Here is a 20,160-nt window from a genome sequence, read left to right on the forward strand (position 1 = left end):
TCCTTATAACTTAACACTTTAGTACTCAATACTCTACTTTACAACTCTAACTTATAACTTGTTTACACTTTGCTTGCCAACTCTCTCCTTAGAATTGTCCTCACTCGACAACTCTCTTATCAGAACTGTGTCTTGCTGCCAGTACGGCAGCCCTTATATAGTCGATTATAAACGATACATCAGCACTCGAACATTCTGGCAACTACGAATATCGATATCTAGATACATCTGGCAAGTTATCGATTTCGATTGTCTATTCTAGGTTGTTCTGGTGCCATTTTCGTTACAATAGATTAAAAAAGACATAGGTAGATTTGCAAACAAAAGGCGTTGAATTGTCATCAGTTAAGAAAGGAGCAGTATTCTCATAGATTCCTTCCATCAGCGTTTTGTCTCATCATTTCTAGGTGCAGATAATATTTACGCTCTATAAAACTCTGGAGCCCACAACAATATTTTTCAAATGAGTAGGCCAAAACCTATAGTTTCGGCCATCGAGAATGCCACATAGCAAAGGATTAGAAACGTTTCAGACCTTAATTCAGTCAATTAGCTATTTTGTAAACTAAAAATAAATAGAAAAAAATTACTTATTGACATATTTAGAGAATTCCTACAACGCCAATAAACCCAATTCAAATTTAACATTTTCATAATTGTGCAATTAGTGACTCAATTAACACTGTATTCATTATCCAAAAAATATCAATTGCTTAATTTAAAGGCCTAATTGATAACCAATAAATTTGGTCTTGACATTTTTCTAATTGTGCAATTAATGACTCAATTAACATATCATTAAATATCCAATTAGAGTTTAATTATCGCGTTAATTACAGCCAATATTTAGCAGAGCTTATACTCCTATTTTACATCAGCTATCTTATTCCTATAATTACTCACTAATTATCACATTTAAGATCCTACCTGAAACGCTTCTAATTCAAAAGGAGTTTAACACTTATTTTTTTATTCTATTAGTGAATCAATTAACACATTCGGAGTTCATGTTCTTTAATAGTGCAATTAGTTCCTTAAGTAAAGTTGTCACCATTTAATTAATATACGTTATTTAATGCAGTGCTCAATTTAAGCCCTTAATTTTAATAGGGTACATAAGTTCCAGCTTCATACCAATTATCGAATTGCCTATATTAACTTTACAAGTAATTGCTTAATTTAAGCGCCCAACTGCAGAGCCATTAAACTTTGTTCGAATTCAACACTTTCTTCATTATTCAATTATTGACTCAATTAGCGCGTTCAGAGCTTTCATTCTGTATGAATTCAACTCTTATTAGTATACCTTAATTACTTAATTAATGATTTAATTACTTGATTTAACATTTAATGAATATACATCGCTTAAAGAGCTACCAACTTCAATCTGTTTACTTTTTTTCACTTAAGCTGATAAGTACCTAGTTCATATCATCTCTTATACAGCATCAATTCATTTGCAAATTTTCATTGAAAACTCAATATTTTATTGCAGCTTTGCTGAACATGGAAAAAGGCAATTGAAAAAGTTTGCAACTTAACTTTAAATTATTTGAAATGCATTCATTGCAACCGAGTCAGTTGTGCATGTTCCATCGCCATAGCAGGGCGTCAGTTGCTGCAAAGCTTCACGAAAGTTTCAAGGATTCGCTCATTCGAGCTTAAATATCTCATGTGTAGATATGTATATTTGGCTCTATTATATATAAGCATATATATACCACGCCGATGTGGTACACACACACACACGCGCTGCATCATTCATTCATTCATTCAACGTTGACTACCGTTAGATCCCCAGCTTCATTTTATGTGCGTGTGCAATGAAGCGCGACAACGGAATGAATGCTGTGAGCATAATGTCAAAGTTCCAGCGTTGCTTTGACAAATGCAAAACTCTCATCGTCTTTGGTGCGTTGTGTTCTGGGTCGAATTGGCAGCGGAAGAGCGCAGGGATTATATTAGTGAGATATACGTGGATATAGCTATGAGTACAGGTGTGAAAAGTGACTAATTTTCTTGCTTTACTTCGTTGCACTTGGCTCTTAAATTATTAAATCGGATATGAGTCAACATACGTTTAAGAAAGCTTGAGATTAAAGATAAAACGCTTGGAAATTTTTAGATTTGAATGAATTTAAGAATGCTTTAAATAAAATGAGAGAATTGGAAAAGTGATGATAAAGGTAGTGGTTAAGCAATAAAGATTGAGCTTGAAGAACGTATGACTGATGATATGGAGGAGGTGTCTTTAGTCTGCCTTTACTGGAAGTCCTGCTTAACTCATATATGGAAGTAAGGGTTCTTTAAAACTGTTGACCGGCTGATGAATGGGTCTGAGAACATTTCAACCTCTTAAACCATCAACCTAAACTTCCCTTACCTTTCGGAAGCCTTATGGAACCTACGTAATGAAAGACGGAAGCTGGTTTCATCAATTTGAAAGCACTTTGACACATTTAAACTGTTTACATTAGCTTCAAAAAGTTTGTAGAATTGAAAGTCGTATGTCTCCAAATGCCTGACCAAGTCTTAAGATCCATAGACTTCTAAATTTTCCAATGATATTAATTCCACTATTCGAGATAATATTCATATCCTACAATATTTTCCATTCTTTCACAGATCTCTCCAACGACGAATTGGATTGCGATGACGATGAAGGCTCCAATGAATTCCTCACCGCCAATTATCATCACAGCATATCACCATTGAAGACGCAACGACAGCGTTCGCTGACGCCAGAACGCAACGAATCGCATAGCTCATCGAGTAGCATACGAAAGCAACGATCGCTAACACCCGAATCGCGCTCACTCACGCCAGAGGACCGGCGCCGCAAAGGTGGTTCACAAGCATCGTTAATGGGTTCGCGTCAGAATTCGAGTTCACGCAGTAATACGCTCGAACGTAAGCAGCGACTGACCGAAGGTCAACCCACAACGAATATCTCACGTAGCTCGTCGAGTTCAAGTTATAGTGGTGGGGTCGGTGGTGCTGTAAGTACTGAACAACTTGATGGCGGAGTTGTCAATGTAGTTGCTGCGGTTGGCAGTTCTTCGGGTATGCCGAATACAGCTTTGGTTGGCGGTACGGTGGTTAATACCGGCGGCGTCGGTTTGGTGGCTATGACCGGTAGTGGTGGACGTTCACAGCATAGACGCTCGCTTGGACGGAATGCCAAGCAGGTGGATGAGCATCGTATACGACGTTCGAGGTGAGTTTGGTTATTAGAATCGCATATGTTATTATTTATGTTTAGTGGACCGTAACTGTCTCGCGAAACGATTTCTTTAAATCATCAAGAGACCTGTGCCAAGATGGACTTTCTTTTGAGACGGCTATTCTTTATGATTAAACTGTTACTTATAGAACTCTACAAAAACTGTATTTCATTTAACCAGTATCCAAAATACCTTCCATGGTCTTCCAGTCCTTATATTGTCTTCTATACTTTTAGTCTCCTGAAGCTACTATTCTGACTTAAATTTGTGTAATTTCTCCTTAATCTTTGTCTCTATCCATCAGGTCTCTACAGCTCAGCGAACGTTCACCGAACCGCACACACAAAGTCATCGTCTCAATGGGACAATCACAAGGGCCCGCCGTTACTTACCACACACCCAACGCGCAGCCCATTTACCAACAAGCCGGGGTGCGCATGAGCAACGGTAACGCCATGCCCGCGCGTCCACCCATACGCACCAGCAGTAAATCGCAGTCACTACTGCTGAGCAGCAACAATACGAACAGTGGACGAACACGCAATAATGATATTGATAAAAGTCGATCCTTCGATTTCGATTACTGTAATTACAGCACACAAGTGGCGCTAAAGGGACACAGTCATGCCGTGAGTGGCGGCGCCAATAGCGGCAGCACTCAAAATGCGGCGCTCCGCTTGGACTTCGACAAGAGTCGCTCATTCGATGAAGATTACCGTGAACCGTTAAATGCTATCAGCAATAATTTGGCAACAACTAACGGTAGTGGCATGCGTTATCTGCAAGCAATCGCCGATCCGGGCATGGGTGGCAACACTGGCAGCAATAATAATAATAGAAGCAGTCGGCTGCGACGCTCCTCACCAGTCGGCACGGGTAGCGGTGAGCGCAATTCACGTTCACCACAATCATCGGGTTCATCATGTAACAATTTGAATTTACCACGACAATCGACAAGTCCACAAAGTTACGGTACACGTCTGTGCGACCACGAACTCACGTACGATATGCTGCGTAGATCACTGGATCGTTCACCGATTATGGATTTTCGACGCGGCGATAGTGGTGAATATGATTTGCCGCCGGCGTTATTGCGTAATCGCGAAACCATCAATAGCGGTGGTAATAGTGAGTTGAATTTCTTCAATAACGATCATATCTACGAACAGCCGACAACTAGCAAAGTCTCAGCGAGTGCCACACCGAGCGCGCTGAAACAACAACGTTCACTCGGCCATACGCATAGTCCCAGCGAGTCACAGTACTCGCTGGAGCGTCAACACACCAATGCAACGGCACGTGAGAGCCAGCTGACGCCGGAGAGCGCAAGCGCAGCTGATTACCGCGGCGAGCATATCTATAGGCATCCGCATACGCGTGAATCATCGCGAGAGGGCGCACCGCGCAGCAGTGGCAGCAGTCGCAACAGGTATTGAAGCGTTGCACGGAGCGGTTTAACTGACGCATGTTAGATTAGATATTTTGGGATATGGGGATGTTCATATGCATGCGGACCAGCGGCGCCCTCACTAACATTAACTATGACTGCCTTATCCTGCCTGTTTGTCTGCCTGTCTGCCTGCCTGACTGACTGATTGATTGTGTAGCTGCACGTCGTTAATAACTAACCACACAGTTAATCGTAAAATAATACTACTAATGACTAACTGAGAGCAAATATTTTACTAAAACACTAATCGTATGTTAATAGTAAATAGTTCTGGCTAACTCTCATTGAATCACCGTTCTCACCGTATGTGTGTGTATGTAGAGTGCAATTTGTACTGTAAAAGAAAGTGAGAAATTACTCACCACAGCTGTGCAACATTATAATCATTAATACCACGTTACCACTCCCCCTCTCTCTCTCTCTCTCGCACACACCACCCTACTCGTTGTCTCATAAACTTGCTCGTTTATGCGTAATTTTATAGCCAACGCACTTAAATAGTGTACTCACCACCGACACTGTCACCTCAACTCGTTAATATGCACGAAAATGTATGCTACTAACCAAAATGCAACGCTGCAAAAAATTAAGCATTACAAAATATACATAATGAACCATTAAATGCCATAATTTTCCCATAACGAGTCAATAAAATAAGAAAAATACACAACATGTGGTGAAAAGTATTTAAAAAAAAAAAGGTAAATAAATATAAAAAAAAAGATATTGAAAATAAAAAAGCAAGCGTAAGTTGCTTAATAAGTCCATTTTCTAACTGAAAAATGTGAAAATACAACTAACAACCACTGTGGTGAATATGTCAAAAGTAATTTAACTTGTGGTAAATACAAACTAACAGTACTAATATGTTGAAAATTAATTCATTGCAAAATAACTAACGGAATTTTAACGTTAAAGCAGTGTTAAGCTATAATAAGTGTGGTGAATATCATGTGTAATTAAGTGGCAACGCTGCTACATATGCTGCATAAAGACTGCTTTAATAAAAAATAAAATTTATGAACTCGACACTATTTGTAGTTGAAAAAAAACAACAAAGTAGTGATAGAAATAAGTGATTACAGTTATGAAAAAATATATAAAAAATAATAATAATAAAAATTAATAATGAAGCTCTCAAGTAAGTGACTAATGTTAAAAAAATATATAAACAGCAACTAAATATATAATATAGTATTAAAATATAGCAAACACACCAAATTACAAAGCAAAAATATGAATTATAATCATAAAAAAATTAATTTAATTATAAGATAAAAAAATTAAATAATGTGGCAACTACAAATCATTTAAATTGTAGCAATAATGAAAAATAATAATGATTGTTATAAAAATGCAATAAATTAGTTATGCAACGGCTCTAAAAATCCCAATATCAAACTAAAGCAACTCTGTCAACAACCACTAACCTCCAAAACTGTGCACATTTTTAATTTTCCTAGAACTGTGTAAAATAATTTTAAATATTCCTTTAAAAACACCAATCAAAGCAATTAAATTGCAAATGAATCCACCACTAACGCTTAATAAACTCACCACTAACAACCTGCGTTCGCTAAACAAAATTCACCATTCAAATGCATTGTAAGTAAAACTCATATGTGTTGTACAAAACTCACCATGAAAACTCAATGTCTCTCATATGCACATGAACTGATTTAAATTCACCAAATTTCACTAACCAATAATAATAAAAAAAAACGTTTAGATATGAACCACAAAACTCACCACTAACCCGCCTTCTAAGTGTAAGCCACTATGGTAAAAAAATCAAAACTCACCACACAGCGCGCACTGATCAGCATTGTAGTTGTTCATAATGCAAGTTAATTGATAATGGTATATAACTCACCATTAACATTAATAGTCACCACGCACAACCCATAAGGCGTATAATGTTAATTGCGATTGTGCCTAAATCTGCTTCTACTTCTCTACTTCGACAGTCAAAAATCCAACACCACGAAAACACAGCCCACAACAATTAAGGCAACAACAACACCAATTACAACAAAAACAACTATCAAATGCAATAAAAATCCTTTAAAACGTCAAGAAGCGCTGTTGAAATCACAAACCACCTGCTCATTTTGGCCACATTGTGGCGCTTGCAATCCGAATGCCACGCCCCATGCGCAGCACACCGCCTCCAAACGTCAAATGTCATTGCAGGAGCAACAACAACTGGCGTTGAATTGTCGGCGCGCGGCAGAAATTGATGTGCCATTGCGACGCTATCATTCCGCCCACGCATCTAACGGTACAGCCACTCAAGTGTCACAAGTGAAAAGAAGTGGGCGTGAAACGGCGCAAACGCCATATCCACCACACTACAATCGTTGCAATTCCAACATTTCCACTGTCAGTGTCAATTCCGATTTCAATGTGGCGGGAGCGGAGCACAAAAATAACGGCGCATTGACAGGTGTCACGCGTAGTAAAACGCAGTGGACACTTTTATGTAGCGGCGCTACACTTATGGATTGTATAGAAGAATCGCAGGCGAAGACAACAAAACTTACCGCAAATAGCAACAACACTAAGTGTAGAATAGCGGCAAAGTCCGCCAACACAGACGCCGCCGCCTCAAGTAAAAATGACACTTTGACAACTCGTGCAGCCGCGGCCTCGTTTGCTGTCAAATCATCTAGTTTACCGTTAGCTGGCACTTCATCGATATTTCTCGGCGAATGCGAAATGCCAATAACGCGCGAACGCGAAGCATCCAAACGTTATTATCGGGAAGGCGAACGTGAAAGAGGCGCATCATTGGATTGGGAGCGAAAACGCGCCTCCGACCATCCACGACAACCCATTCGGCGTGCTGTCGTCAGCGCCGACGGCTATGGAACGATTAGAGATATACGAAATAACGAATACAACGATTATACTATTAAGTACGGAAAGGAGACTGAGGATGCAAGATTCAATCAGTAAGTATTATATTTATAGATAACCTTATATGCATATATTAATAGACAGATCATTTGCTTTTGTCTTGTTATATCAAGCATAAATTAGTGTTCAAAAAATACTGGAAATTTTCGTTTTAAAAAAAAATATTTATTCATTCGTCTATATTAATATTATCGTCTTCGAAATAGTCCCCATTCGATATAATACAGCCAGGCTTCTTCCAATCGTCGACGCACTTCTCAAACTCAATTTTTGGGATAGCCTCTTCGGCTCTTTCATCTTTCTCGTAGTCTTTTAAAAAATTTTTCAAGAGATCTCTTTACAGTCTTATATAACATAATAAAAATGCAGAGTTTAAATTTTATGAGAGCTTGCCTTTAAGCAGCAGCTTGGCTCTCCAAGTGGGATCCATCTTGACATTTGTCGTGAGGGTCTGCCACTGAATCTAACCTAACCCTTTACTCTAACTAAAGCTTCACTGTTTTATCTGAAATCAGTGATTCTAAGATCAACATTTCAAGTGAAATTATAGGTATTTTAAGGTCTTCAATTCTTTTTAAGTTAATAAAAGTGGTTTTCAATAAGAGCGCTACAAATTCGTTTTCTTTTGCATGTCCATCGCGGGCACGTTAGCAGAAGTCCAGACGCTGAACCCAATTTTCGACGGGTTTCAAGCACACAGTCGAGTCGATACTGGTGCAATTTCAAGTTCGATATTCCAACGAAGCTCATCAATCGTCGGCATAGGCTGACGTAGCTCCACAGGAAATAGTCTAACGGCGTCAAATCGCTCAACCGAGGCTGCTGGGCCATTTCGTGAGATAACACGTTCACCAAACTTGGTTTTCTATAAATCGATTGTGACTTTTGCTCTGTGGCTTGTGGCGCCGTACTGTTAGAACCACATATAGTCCAAGTCCATATCATCCAATTCGGACCAAAATATTCGGTTATTATTGAGCGGTAGCGATTCCCACTCACAGTAACATGCCGGTCTTGAACGTCTTGAAGTACAGCCCAATGATGCTGCCGGCCCATAAACCGCACCAAACCGTTACTTTTTCGGGAAGCAATGGTGACTCATGGAGTACGTGTGCCTCGTGGAGTACTTGATGAAAATCCGTATAAATTTCAAGTTTTTGCTCAGCCGAATTCACGAACATACGACATTTTGGTGTTCAAGCGGCTTCAGTTCTTGCATCAATTTGATGTTTGTAAGGATGTCGGCCAAGATCTTTTCGCAAAATTCGCCACAACGACGACACAGAGATGCCCAACGCTTGAGAACGACGTGAGAGAGATTGATTTGGGTCTTCCTCAATTGATGCAATATTCTCGACACTAAGGGCACTTCTTTGTCTCACTGGCCCTGGAACATTTTATACTCTACCTGTGGATTCCACTACACGCTCAATTGCTGATCTGACAGGTCGACCAAAAATTGGACTAATAATTTCGACTCATTGTTGGAAAACCTTACTTAAGAGAAATGTCAAAAGCGCGGGAAAGAATATGGCGTTGTTTGCCGTCCCTATCAGTCTACTTATTAGCGTCCTATTGAAAAACCCTTTACTAGACACTAGAGTTGAAATTCATTGGTGTAGTGCGCGTCTGGGAAAAGATCAGAATTAAAAACTAAAAGGATTGCCAACCGTGTGGAAATATTTGAAGAAAACGTTTTCTCGAATTTGACGCTTCAAAACTGTATACATTAATTCTCAGCAAAAAAAAATTTGATTTTTTTAGATATATTTTTGAGTAGGGTTGCCAACTTGAGGTATATAGATATAACCGGACCGAATATATAAATACTAGATTTTAATACTTAGAAAATAAAACGAAAATTGTGTAACGTAGTTTCATACAAAAATTGTATTGACAGAGTTGCCATATTTTTTTTTAATTTTTATTAAAATTATTTTTACACTAAAAAATCGTTACTTATATTTATTTTACCGTTATTTTTCTATATTAACTTAAAATATACACTCATATGGATGAACATATCCAGCAGCCATATTCCGAAAAGTCTCCACAACCACAACAAAAACAAGCAAACTCTATTAATTTCACTAATTGTCAATTACTTGCTTACATTTTTCTACCAACCACAAACAAACTGCCCATATGCGCATACTCTTCAGAGGGTTAAATATAAATATTTAGCGCCCTTCTGTATGCACACTAGTTAGATACATAACCACCTGCATACACATGTACATATTTTTACACAGAGATGTTTATATGTTTATATGTGTGTTGTCTGTTGAGTCCAAAGACCTAAACAAAATTGTTTCAGTCAAATAATGACGCATTAGAAAGATCCACAAAACCGTTATAAAACATGCAAAGGCAGTTGGATATGTCTATACATACACACATAGATTTATATATATACAAACACAGTAGCATAAAATTCAAAAATCTATTTGTAAAATCGCCAACATTTCATTTTTCAACTTCACACGCCAACAATGGTTGGTGTACACACACATATATATATATATATATATATATATATATACATCTATCTATCTGTCTATATCTATATACTACAAGCCATTCTAACGAATTACAAATTTTCTATTTGTATTTGCAACAAACAAACTCGTGTGTAGCATGTATGTTGGTAGCAGCGGCAACATGATGGCAAATGGTTGTAAAACTAACAACAAATCTAGACCAGCAGCTGCAGTTAAAGTAATGGCAACAACAACAACAGCAAAAACCGCAACATCAACATCAGTATTTGCCAAACATGCAAAACCATTGCCATCGTCGACAACAAAAGTAACAAGACGAACAGCCAGCACAACTGCAACATGCGGCATGCCACATTTGAGTGAGCGCTATTGGCGTAGCAGCTCACTGCCGAATATATGGTTATCGAGTCATGGGTGAGTACAGAGAATATTAAATAATAGTTCTGCATACAATCATTACGAGAGATATATATATACATATTTACGTCGATAAATTAATCAAATTGCATATATTCATCCACATCCGATTTATCTTAGGCGTATGGTTATAGTTTAAGTGTGAAAACTTTCAAAGCTTTACTTTTTAAGGAAAGTTTTAGAGGAAAGCTTGTGTGGAGGGCTTTAGAAAAGATTTCACGGAAAGTCATAACGGAAAGCTTTTGCGTCAAATTTTAAAAGAAAGCTTGTAAGGAAAATTTCAAAGATAAGCTTTAAATGCAAGTTTTAAAGAAAAGCTTTTTAGAAATGTTCTAAGAAAAGCTTTTAACGACAGTTTGTAAGAAAAATTTTGAGGAAAGCTTTTAAGAAATGTTTAAAGCAACTTTTTTAATATTCGATTTATCTTACGATTATGTTGGAAGTTTATGAGAGAAACCTTTAAACAAAGCTCTAAAGGAAAGTTTTAGAGAAAGCAAAGAAAATTGGAAGAAAACTTTTAAGGAAAGCTTTAAAGAAAATCTTTTAATATTAGAATTACTTACGATTATGGTGAAAGTTTATGTAAGAAGGCTTGTAAAAAAAGCTTTAAATAAAGCTCTAAGCGAAAGTTTTAAGGAAAGGAGAGGAAATTTGTAAGAAAACTTTTTTAGGAAAGTTTTGAAGAAAATATTTAAAGAAAATTTTTTAATATTCGATTTATCTTACGATTATGGTGAAAGTTTATGTGAGAAAGCTTATAAAGAAAGCTTAAAATAAAGCTCTAAGCGAAAGTTTTAAAGATAGATTTTTAAGGAAAGCTTTAAAACAACTTTACAGTAAGCTTTATGAAAAAGCTTGAAGGGAAGCTTTTGAGCAAAGAAGTGATCTCAAGTAAATGTCTAGATTATATGAACCAGAAAAGGAGACTTTTGAAAGATAGGATCTGTTAGTTTCTTTATAAGGATAGAAAATTAGGTAAATAGCCATCGAAGTATAGTAATTTGAGTGAAAGCTTTAAACTTAAGGTCATGATGTATAGTATTATTAAAAAAGTGAAAAAAGAGCATCATCAAGGTCTCCATAATCTGAGATTTAACTTAGTTTCATTTGCAACTTTTATATCTTAAGCTCATCACTCAATCACATACTGAGCCACTTATTGTCTATGAAAGCTTTCATCAACCCTTGGTTATGCTGAAGTTTAGTCAGTAATAACTTTATGTCATTTATGCGTGGACTGTCGTCATGCTTGAAGTTAGCAATTACTCAAGCTCCCCTTTTTATTATAATTCACTACTGTTCAACAAAAAGTTTTACTACCGAACATAAATATGAAAAGTACAGCAAAACGGTGCTTCGTTGAAACAATACAAAAACTAAGTTATTTTTATTAATCTTCAGACTACACTACACAGCATAAGTCAACTAATAAGCTTTGCAGCGCTCATGCTCATTCTGAAAATGAAAAAAAATATTTTACTTTTCTTCCACTGACTTATTGTCTGTCGCACAAGTTTACGGTTCAGAGTGTGAGAAAAGTGAAAAATGCCGGGGCGCTTAAAGTAAATATCCACACAGTTTGAAAAAGTAGAATTAAATTCAAGAAAAAATCAAATTTTTAACAATGCAAACTTTAGAAAAGTGTTGAACGCTTTTAATTTTCCCGCTAAAGGACAACAGACAGACAATAAACGCCACAACGGCACCTGCCACCGTTTACTACTGGCAAGTGCTGCTGCTGACCTTAGTACTCGTTTTTTGTGTTTTCTTTGCTACAAACAACAGCCGAGCGAGTTGTGTATGAATTTGTTCTTATTTTTTCGATTATGTTTTCTTTCTCTCTCTTTTTGTTTTATACAGTTTCAGAGTCTTTTCTGCTGTTGGTAACTTAATTCGATTGAAAGTTTCATGTCATTCGTGTGAGAGTGTGTCTATGTGACTTTTCAAATATTTCTACGTTAAAAGTGTGGAGTGAAAATAATCGGATACTTATAAGAGAGCGACCAAAAATTTAATGGTTTAATGCAGTGTTGCATGAAAGCTCGTAGAAATATTAAAAATTTTCCAAAGTTATCACTTAGAAAAATTAAATAACTAAAATAACTTTAAAAATTTCATGAAAATGGCTTAAACTACAATTTTGGAACTGAAGCAGTTTATTTTAATTCAGACGATTCCATGAAAATTTCAAATATAAATATCTTTTTTAAATTTGAAAACTAACACATGGCAACTCTACCGAAAATTATAAATATTTTTCGGTGTTAGAATTATCGGTTCATTTTTCAATATTTAATATAATACTTATGTTGCATATTTTGATTGTTTAACTTAAAAATATTCATATGGCAACTCTGCATAAAATAATATTTTTTCGGAATTAAGGAAAAATCGCTTTTTAAGACATTTTTTTTTTTGAAAGGAAGGAAATGATTGCGGTAAACGGAATTTTAAGACGATAGTGTACTATATTTAAGGCTTAAAAACAATATTTATTATTAAAAAATATTGAAATTTTTTCAAAGTTGTAAGTATTTTTCTGGAGCGCCTGGAGTCTGCACTTGTAAATCGGTGCCGGTGATGGAGGTCGTGCGATGCATCTGAAACAGTCGAACCAATTTTTTTTTTTAATTTTAATAAGTTTCTTTTCTTTATGAACTAAAAAAATACCGAAGAAGTCATAAAATTCCAAATTTTTTCGAAGTTTAAAAAAAAAATTCACATTTTTAAGAAAAAAAAAACTGACTTTAAGTTGCAAAACAAGTAGTTTAAATAATACTTTTATCCAACTTTTTTAGTTCAAATAGAAGATAATTTAATACTGAAGCTAGATCACTTTAGTTTTTTTCGATCGAACATATTCTTTTTGCTATCGCCGGCACCGTTTTCTAACACTTGTGAAAATGAAAACTCGAGAAAACGCGCTTTAAAGGTCTGCCCGAGCATTCGCACCTGCTCGACGCTCGGCGACTAAAACTGCTTTAGCTTCGAAAATATGTCGAATTGGACTCTGGAATTTTAAAGACATATTCTTGGATAGTTTTGGAAGAGATTTAAAACAAAACAAAAAAATCGATTTTTTGAAGCCTGTAAAGCAGACTACTTATAGGAGCCTTAACCTGAATCACTGACTTTGTATTTCTCGTGCACCAAAACTATTTTTTATTAATTTTTTAGTTTTTGAATTAGTTGAATTTCCACTTGGCAACCCTGCCATAACTTTAAAAATTATTTTTAATATAATTATATTAACCACTTTTATATTAACTACTTTCAAAGTTCCCTACTTTTTTAAAGAAAAAAAACACAGAAAATTCAAATTTAATGGGGAATGTTTATTAACATTCGAAAGAACATTCTTTGGCATTTATTTTTTAAAGATTATCTCTTTCAAATGTTAGCCGCGGCAAGATCTCAGATGGTTCATCCGTTGATTCCAAGTTTTGATGAATCGTTTGAGCATTTCGACTGGGAACTGGCGAAAGTCACGCGTGATGTTTTGTTCCAAGGTCTGAATAGAAGCGGGAATATCTGCATAGACTTTAGGTTTTACATATCCCCACAGGAAAAAGTCTAACAGTGTGTTATCACAAGATCTTGATGGACAATCGACCGCCCAAAATGTGAAATTATCTACTCACCGAAATGTTCTGTCAATAAATCCATTGACTGATGTGATGTGTGTGAAGTGGTGCCATCTTGTTGAAACCAAATGTCGCCGATATCACGAGCTTCAATTTCAGTCATCAAATAGTCAGTTATCATTGCGCGATAACGGTCTCCATTGACAGTTTCGTTCTCTCAGGCATCATTTTTGAAGAAATATGGTCCGACGATTCCACCGACCCACAAACCACACCAAATCACTGTGTTTTTTATGGATGGAATGGTAACTCTTGAATCTCTTCAGCTTCTACTTTCGTCCCAAATCCGGCAATTTTGCTTGTTTACATACCCACACAGATGGGACTCTTCGACGGAACTTCTTGGATTTTTTTAAGTGCTCATAGAGCGAAACGATGTCGCTTGGAAAGGCCGTGCGGCTTCCGTTCTTGCACAAGCCGTATTTTGTAAGCTTTCATTTTAAGATTTCGACGTAAAATGCACCAAGTCGTTCCATACGTCAGTCCCAGTTGTTTCTGCGAACGGCGCCGAATCGACTCTCCACGGTCTTCGTGTACATTCTCAGCTACCGCTGCTATATTTTCTTCACTGCAGGCTGGACGTGGTCTATTCGTTCGAATATTACCCAATAATGACTGCTGGTTCTCAAAATGGGCGATGGTGTTGCAAATAGTACGCACCGTAGACCATTTATGTTGACCATAAGTTGAGTGAAGCCCCCAAAAACACATTCTTTAAAGAACCTCTTAATATTTACATATTCATACAGTCTAAAACTTTCCTGAAACGTGGCAACCATTCTTTAAACTATAGGAGGTTAAACAAGCAATTTATATATTTAAAAGATATGGCAACTGAGCACAGCGAGATATTTTATATCGAAATATAAAAATAGCTGTCGAGTCCAGATAAAACAGCGAAATTAAAAAAAAAATAAAAAAGAATTAAAAGGAAAATTTAAATAATAAAATTTTTATTAAAAAAAATAGTTAAAACAATGTAAATATCCCAACCCCAAATCAAATCAACTGAGAGACTGTCAATTAAATTTCACTCACCAAAACGTGTGAGCAGAACGGTAAAAGCTTTAGCTGTCAAAAAGCTGACAGCTGAACGATTTGGAACAAAAAAAACGGGAATAAGCAGGAGATTGATTGTCTGCGAAGGTATGTCAGGTGTGGTATGAGCAAGCAGGCATACTAAGTGATTGAAATGTGAAGGTACTAGAAGAGCAGAGATTACTCTCAAATATATTAAAAAAAAAAGCGAATATAAACAAAATTTACGGTTAACATTAGTGTATACACGGCGAGTGGGTGTGTGTGAGCGGTTGTGCGGCTGTCAAAATGACAACTGCTGTTGATTGTTGCTGCCACTTGAATTTACTTGAAATCATTGCATATTTATAGGCGTTGAAGTGTGCTTTTTGTTGTAGCTTTCGCCTTACTAGATTTAGTTTGACTGCCATTAGAATTACTAAATGTTAATTTTAGACAGTTTGAAAGTAGTCTGCCACACGCACACCAGCGGCAACCCTTATCAAAGTGTTCATCTGATTTGTTGTGCGGAGTAACATGTTTTTTAGTGAAAGGTGTTGAAATCGGTTGAAAATATAATAAATGAGAGACGTTGGTGTTAGGTAAAGTATGTGAGATAGTGGTGCGGATATTTCAATTACATATTGAGCTAGCCTTTGTGGGAATTAACAAAAACTTAAAGCAAAAGAAAATAGGAAAAATGTTTGAAACAACTCAAACCCAATTGAACCGAACATCTTCCTTCACCTTTGTTAGATCTCAATGTTTTCATGATGGCATCATATAGTAGATTTTCTCAACTCTATTAGAAATTGCATTAACAGATAACAGATAATTCAATAAAAATTTAAATATTTCGAAATCCAAATTGAGTTTAAACTTTTCCAATATTCAATGTTAAACATTGATAGTAGTCGGGGAAAAATATTCTTGCTTTTATTGAATATTGGGAAAAGTTTCTAGAGATGGGGCTTTGAATACTTATGGTCCGATTTCGGCGGTTTTTAGAATGGCGATATCACACTATAAATGCAGTATTTCGACAGTATAGACTTCAAATTTCTATGAAAGTAGGCGTGGTTGTGAACCGTTTGTTTCGTCGAAAAAAGACCTTTTTTCATGAATTTTTTTAGAAAAAATTATTGCTGTAGGTTTATTTTACTTATTATTATATGAAAGTACAACATTTGAAGGATACTTAAAAATAAGTTGTATCGAAAAATAGCGAGGAATAACGGATTTATCGTCGATCTCTGCAGGCACCTCGAAAAAAAGTGTTTGTGCGGTGACCAGCCTACAGCATCGCTGGATCATCCGAAACCAAAAAATCAAAATGCTTTCTTTAGTTTATTAGTTTGTCTTTCAATTGACGTCGAGTTTTCATTTTTTTTTAATATTCAATTTTTTAATTTTTGGTACCATTTTCAAGCCAAAGTGACGATTTTAGACGAAAAAATCGACCTATTTGTTATTGTAAAATTGTTAGTAATTAAAATTTTTGGAAAAACTCAACGGCATTCGAGAGCTATATATATGTAGAATATTTGTTCAAAATTTCAAAACGATCGATGCAGTAGTTTTTTGTGTAGGCTGGTCACCGACTTTAAAAATGACATATTTGGGAAAATCGATTCAAAGTTTTGTACACTAAGCGCTGGTAGCTGGAGGTATCGTTATTCAACCTGCTGTAACTTTGTTAGTTTTTCTCCGAATGACCTAAAACTTGTAGCACAATATTCTTGAGATGTTGATGGTTCAGAAAAAAAAATAAAAAAAAATGAAAAAAAAGTTGTCACACCTCACGCCCACTCTCCCAAAAAAAATTATATCCAAATATGTTCCTTCCTAGTACGATCCTTTATACCAAATTTCACTTTCATAGCTTAGTTATAGCCCTTTTTAGGTTTTCGGTGATCGCCATTTTGTAGGCGTGGCAGTGGTTTGATTTCGCCCATCTTCGAAATCAACCTTCCTGTGGTGTCAAGGAATACGTGTACCAAGTTTCATTAATATATCTCAATTTTCACTCAAGTTACAGTCTGCACGGACGTACAGACGGTCATCCGGATTCGAACTCTACTCGTCACCCTGATCACTTCGATACATATAACCCTATATCTCAGTCTTTTAGTTTTAGGACTTACAACCAACCGTTAGGTGAATAAAACTGTTAAACTCTCTTAGCAAATTTTGCTGCGAGAGTATAATTAGCAGTAATAGTAATTCACAGATGAAAATTAAAAAGATTGGGCGGCTTTCATATTAACGAATTTTCCGGTCTGTTATCCAATATGAGGAATTTTTCTTTTTTCCTTCCCTTTTATGAAATTCATTTTGAAAGTTATTTTTATATTATTAAATATTTTTATATAATTTCTTTTGAACTCATATTACTCATTTAAAAAATTCAACGGAAATACATAATTCGCTCAAAGGCAATCGGAAATTCGCTAAAAATTGTGGCACACAAAGGCGGTTTTTCCTAAAAATGCCGAAAAAAGCGCGCATTTCTACTCCTTAGAGTCACACATATACATATTTCTACATATAAATGTCTGTATATATATACTTTTATCATTCCTGTGTGTTTCCTATTACTCGATATTGCTTTTTCAAATATATGTCAAACGCTCATCATTTTTATTAATAACTGCGCTTAAATCACCGGCACGCAGAATTGATTTACATAAATGTCTTGAGAGAAGCACACGCTTACGTTCTTAAGTTTGTGCTTAAGAAATCAATCGAAGGCAAAATCAAGCAGTTTGCTTCCCCAACAATTGCTTTAAGACATCAAAAGACATTTGTATGGGTATATATACATATGTGTATGTAAGACCAGTAACGCGATTTGCCAAGGTTGCCAAATAGGTTACATTGTTGCGCAATGGTCCATTCAACAATTTCCACATGAGTGTACTTACATACATACATATACATATATATACACGATGCTTTAGACTGCAAGCCCCCTCCACACCACTAGCATTTGTTTGAATTCTGTGCAGCTTTGCTTTGTTACTACATTTCCATGAAATTCCAAATTTCTATTCACATCGATTTATTTGGAAACCGTTGCGGTGCGCTCATTTAAACCATGTTGCCATACAAACGAACACAAATCCATGTATTTCACCTGCTGAGTTGAGCTTTCAATGCTTTTGTATGTGTTTTGTAAGGACACAAAATATCCAGGTTCCCTAGCTATGATATATAGATGTACATATATAATCTTCTGTGTATGTCTATATGTATATATATGTGTATCGCATTGCATATGTTTCCGTGTATCAATTTGGTTTTATTGCACAATTTATTCTCATTTGTTAAGCATCCCTAATGTTTGTATGTTTTTAACGTAATTCGGTATTATGTCAATTTGATGGCGGTACTTATTCTCAGAATGATTTTTTCTATGGCTCTTCTATAATATTTTAGGAATATATGTACATTGAAAGGCTGATCAAATCTGAAAGCGTAGTTGTGTTTCAAAATATCTGTCTCTTCATAAAGCAGACCCCGCAACACTCCAAAGACTGTATAAATTCGAGTTCAGTTCAATAATAATATAAATTTCAGATTTTCTTTTACCTAATCCGCCGGGAAATATACATTTTTAAGGGTCGCAAGGTCATTGAAATAAGCTCACACACAAAGATTGTTCTTTAGATGTCCATATCTCGTTGAAGCTTACTAAAAGCTGCGAAGCCAGACAACTCTGCGAAATCCTGAGAAGCTTATAGTTATATCAAAACAGTTTTCGCGCTCTTTTTAAGATATCTGACTTCGTATGTCTTACTAAAATAACACATCAAATGTTGGCAAGGTCTAGATCTAGGTTATTCCACAGCGCCCAATGTTATACTTGGGGACAACTTTAGCTTTTATTTCTAGTAAAGTTATGGTTCTAGTTCTAGTTTTGGTGTTCATATATCATCTCTATTTCCAACAAATCTCCTCACCGATATCTAAAGACGTAAATTACTTAATTGCAAGATAAATATATTTTCGGGCTATACCGAATAATTATCAAAAGCATAAATTCGTGTTTCCAAGTGTCTTTTGGAATATTTTTTTAGTCAGGGATCCATTTGTCTAAGGCCTCAAAATGTTTTAACGTCTTCAACACCCATACTTTAGGTTCTTTCATAGGTTTTCAGAAGGGTTAAACTCTTTCTCGTATTTAGATACATTTTTTTAGAACATTGAATTATGATAACTTCAAAGAAATCACCCAGGTCTTAAGAACTTATTTCTATATAGAATGCATAATTTTCTTCGACCGAGTATTTTCCTACACCTAAAACTTTTCGAATAAAGAGAATATACCGGTGTAGCCCACGAAAAATTGGGCGATATTCGTGAAGTTTTTCAACAGAAAGCACTAGATCGAATGTTTCGAATTTTTATGGACATTATAAGATATAGTACTGTGCCCAAAAAATAAGGTGGCATTGTATTTATTTTGAAAATTCCTTATTTATTCTTCCAAATCAATTTCATCCCCTCCCGATGCAATGCACTTATGGCAACGGATTTTCCAATCTTTGAAACACTGGTTGTAGTCACTTTCCGGGATGACCTTCAGTTCCGTCTTCGCTGCGTATAAAAACGGTGTCCCGGAGCGGTCTTTTGAGTTTGGTGAACAGCCAGAAGTCGCACGGCGTCAGGTCAGGTGAATACAGTGGCTGCGGAACGATATGGGTTGAGTTTTTGGCGAAATGATCACGAATTACGAGGTCAGTATGGGTATGTTTTCGGTACCAGTCGAGATTTCACGCGTTTGAGGCCCAAAACATTCTTCAAAATGGTATTGGCTGCGCCTTTCGATATGCCAACTTCATCAGCAAGGTCTAATTGTTAATCGATGGTTTTTCAACACCAAATCTTTGATTTGTTGAACGTGAGCTTCGTCGGTTGAGGTTGATGGTCGCCTTGGACGCTCTTCGGCTCGTTCACGGCCGGCTTGGAACTCACTATACCACTTG

At 36.2% G+C, this 20,160-nt stretch overlaps 1 protein-coding gene across 1 annotated transcript in view; it reads left to right on the top strand.

Moving 5' to 3' along the window:
* The window catches only part of LOC105211052 (uncharacterized), a 319,612-nt gene that overhangs the window by 157,855 nt on the left and 141,597 nt on the right, over positions 1–20,160 (top strand). Inside the window, exons 6-9 of the mRNA XM_011182319.3 lie at positions 2,626–3,217; positions 3,529–4,653; positions 6,642–7,628; positions 10,230–10,508. Of these exons, the coding sequence (XP_011180621.3) occupies positions 2,626–3,217; positions 3,529–4,653; positions 6,642–7,628; positions 10,230–10,508 (2,983 nt within the window). The remainder of the gene's footprint in view (positions 1–2,625; positions 3,218–3,528; positions 4,654–6,641; positions 7,629–10,229; positions 10,509–20,160) is intronic.

The sequence above is a fragment of the Zeugodacus cucurbitae genome, chromosome 4, assembly GCF_028554725.1.
Source record: "Zeugodacus cucurbitae isolate PBARC_wt_2022May chromosome 4, idZeuCucr1.2, whole genome shotgun sequence".
NCBI classification, from domain to species: domain Eukaryota; kingdom Metazoa; phylum Arthropoda; class Insecta; order Diptera; family Tephritidae; genus Zeugodacus; species Zeugodacus cucurbitae.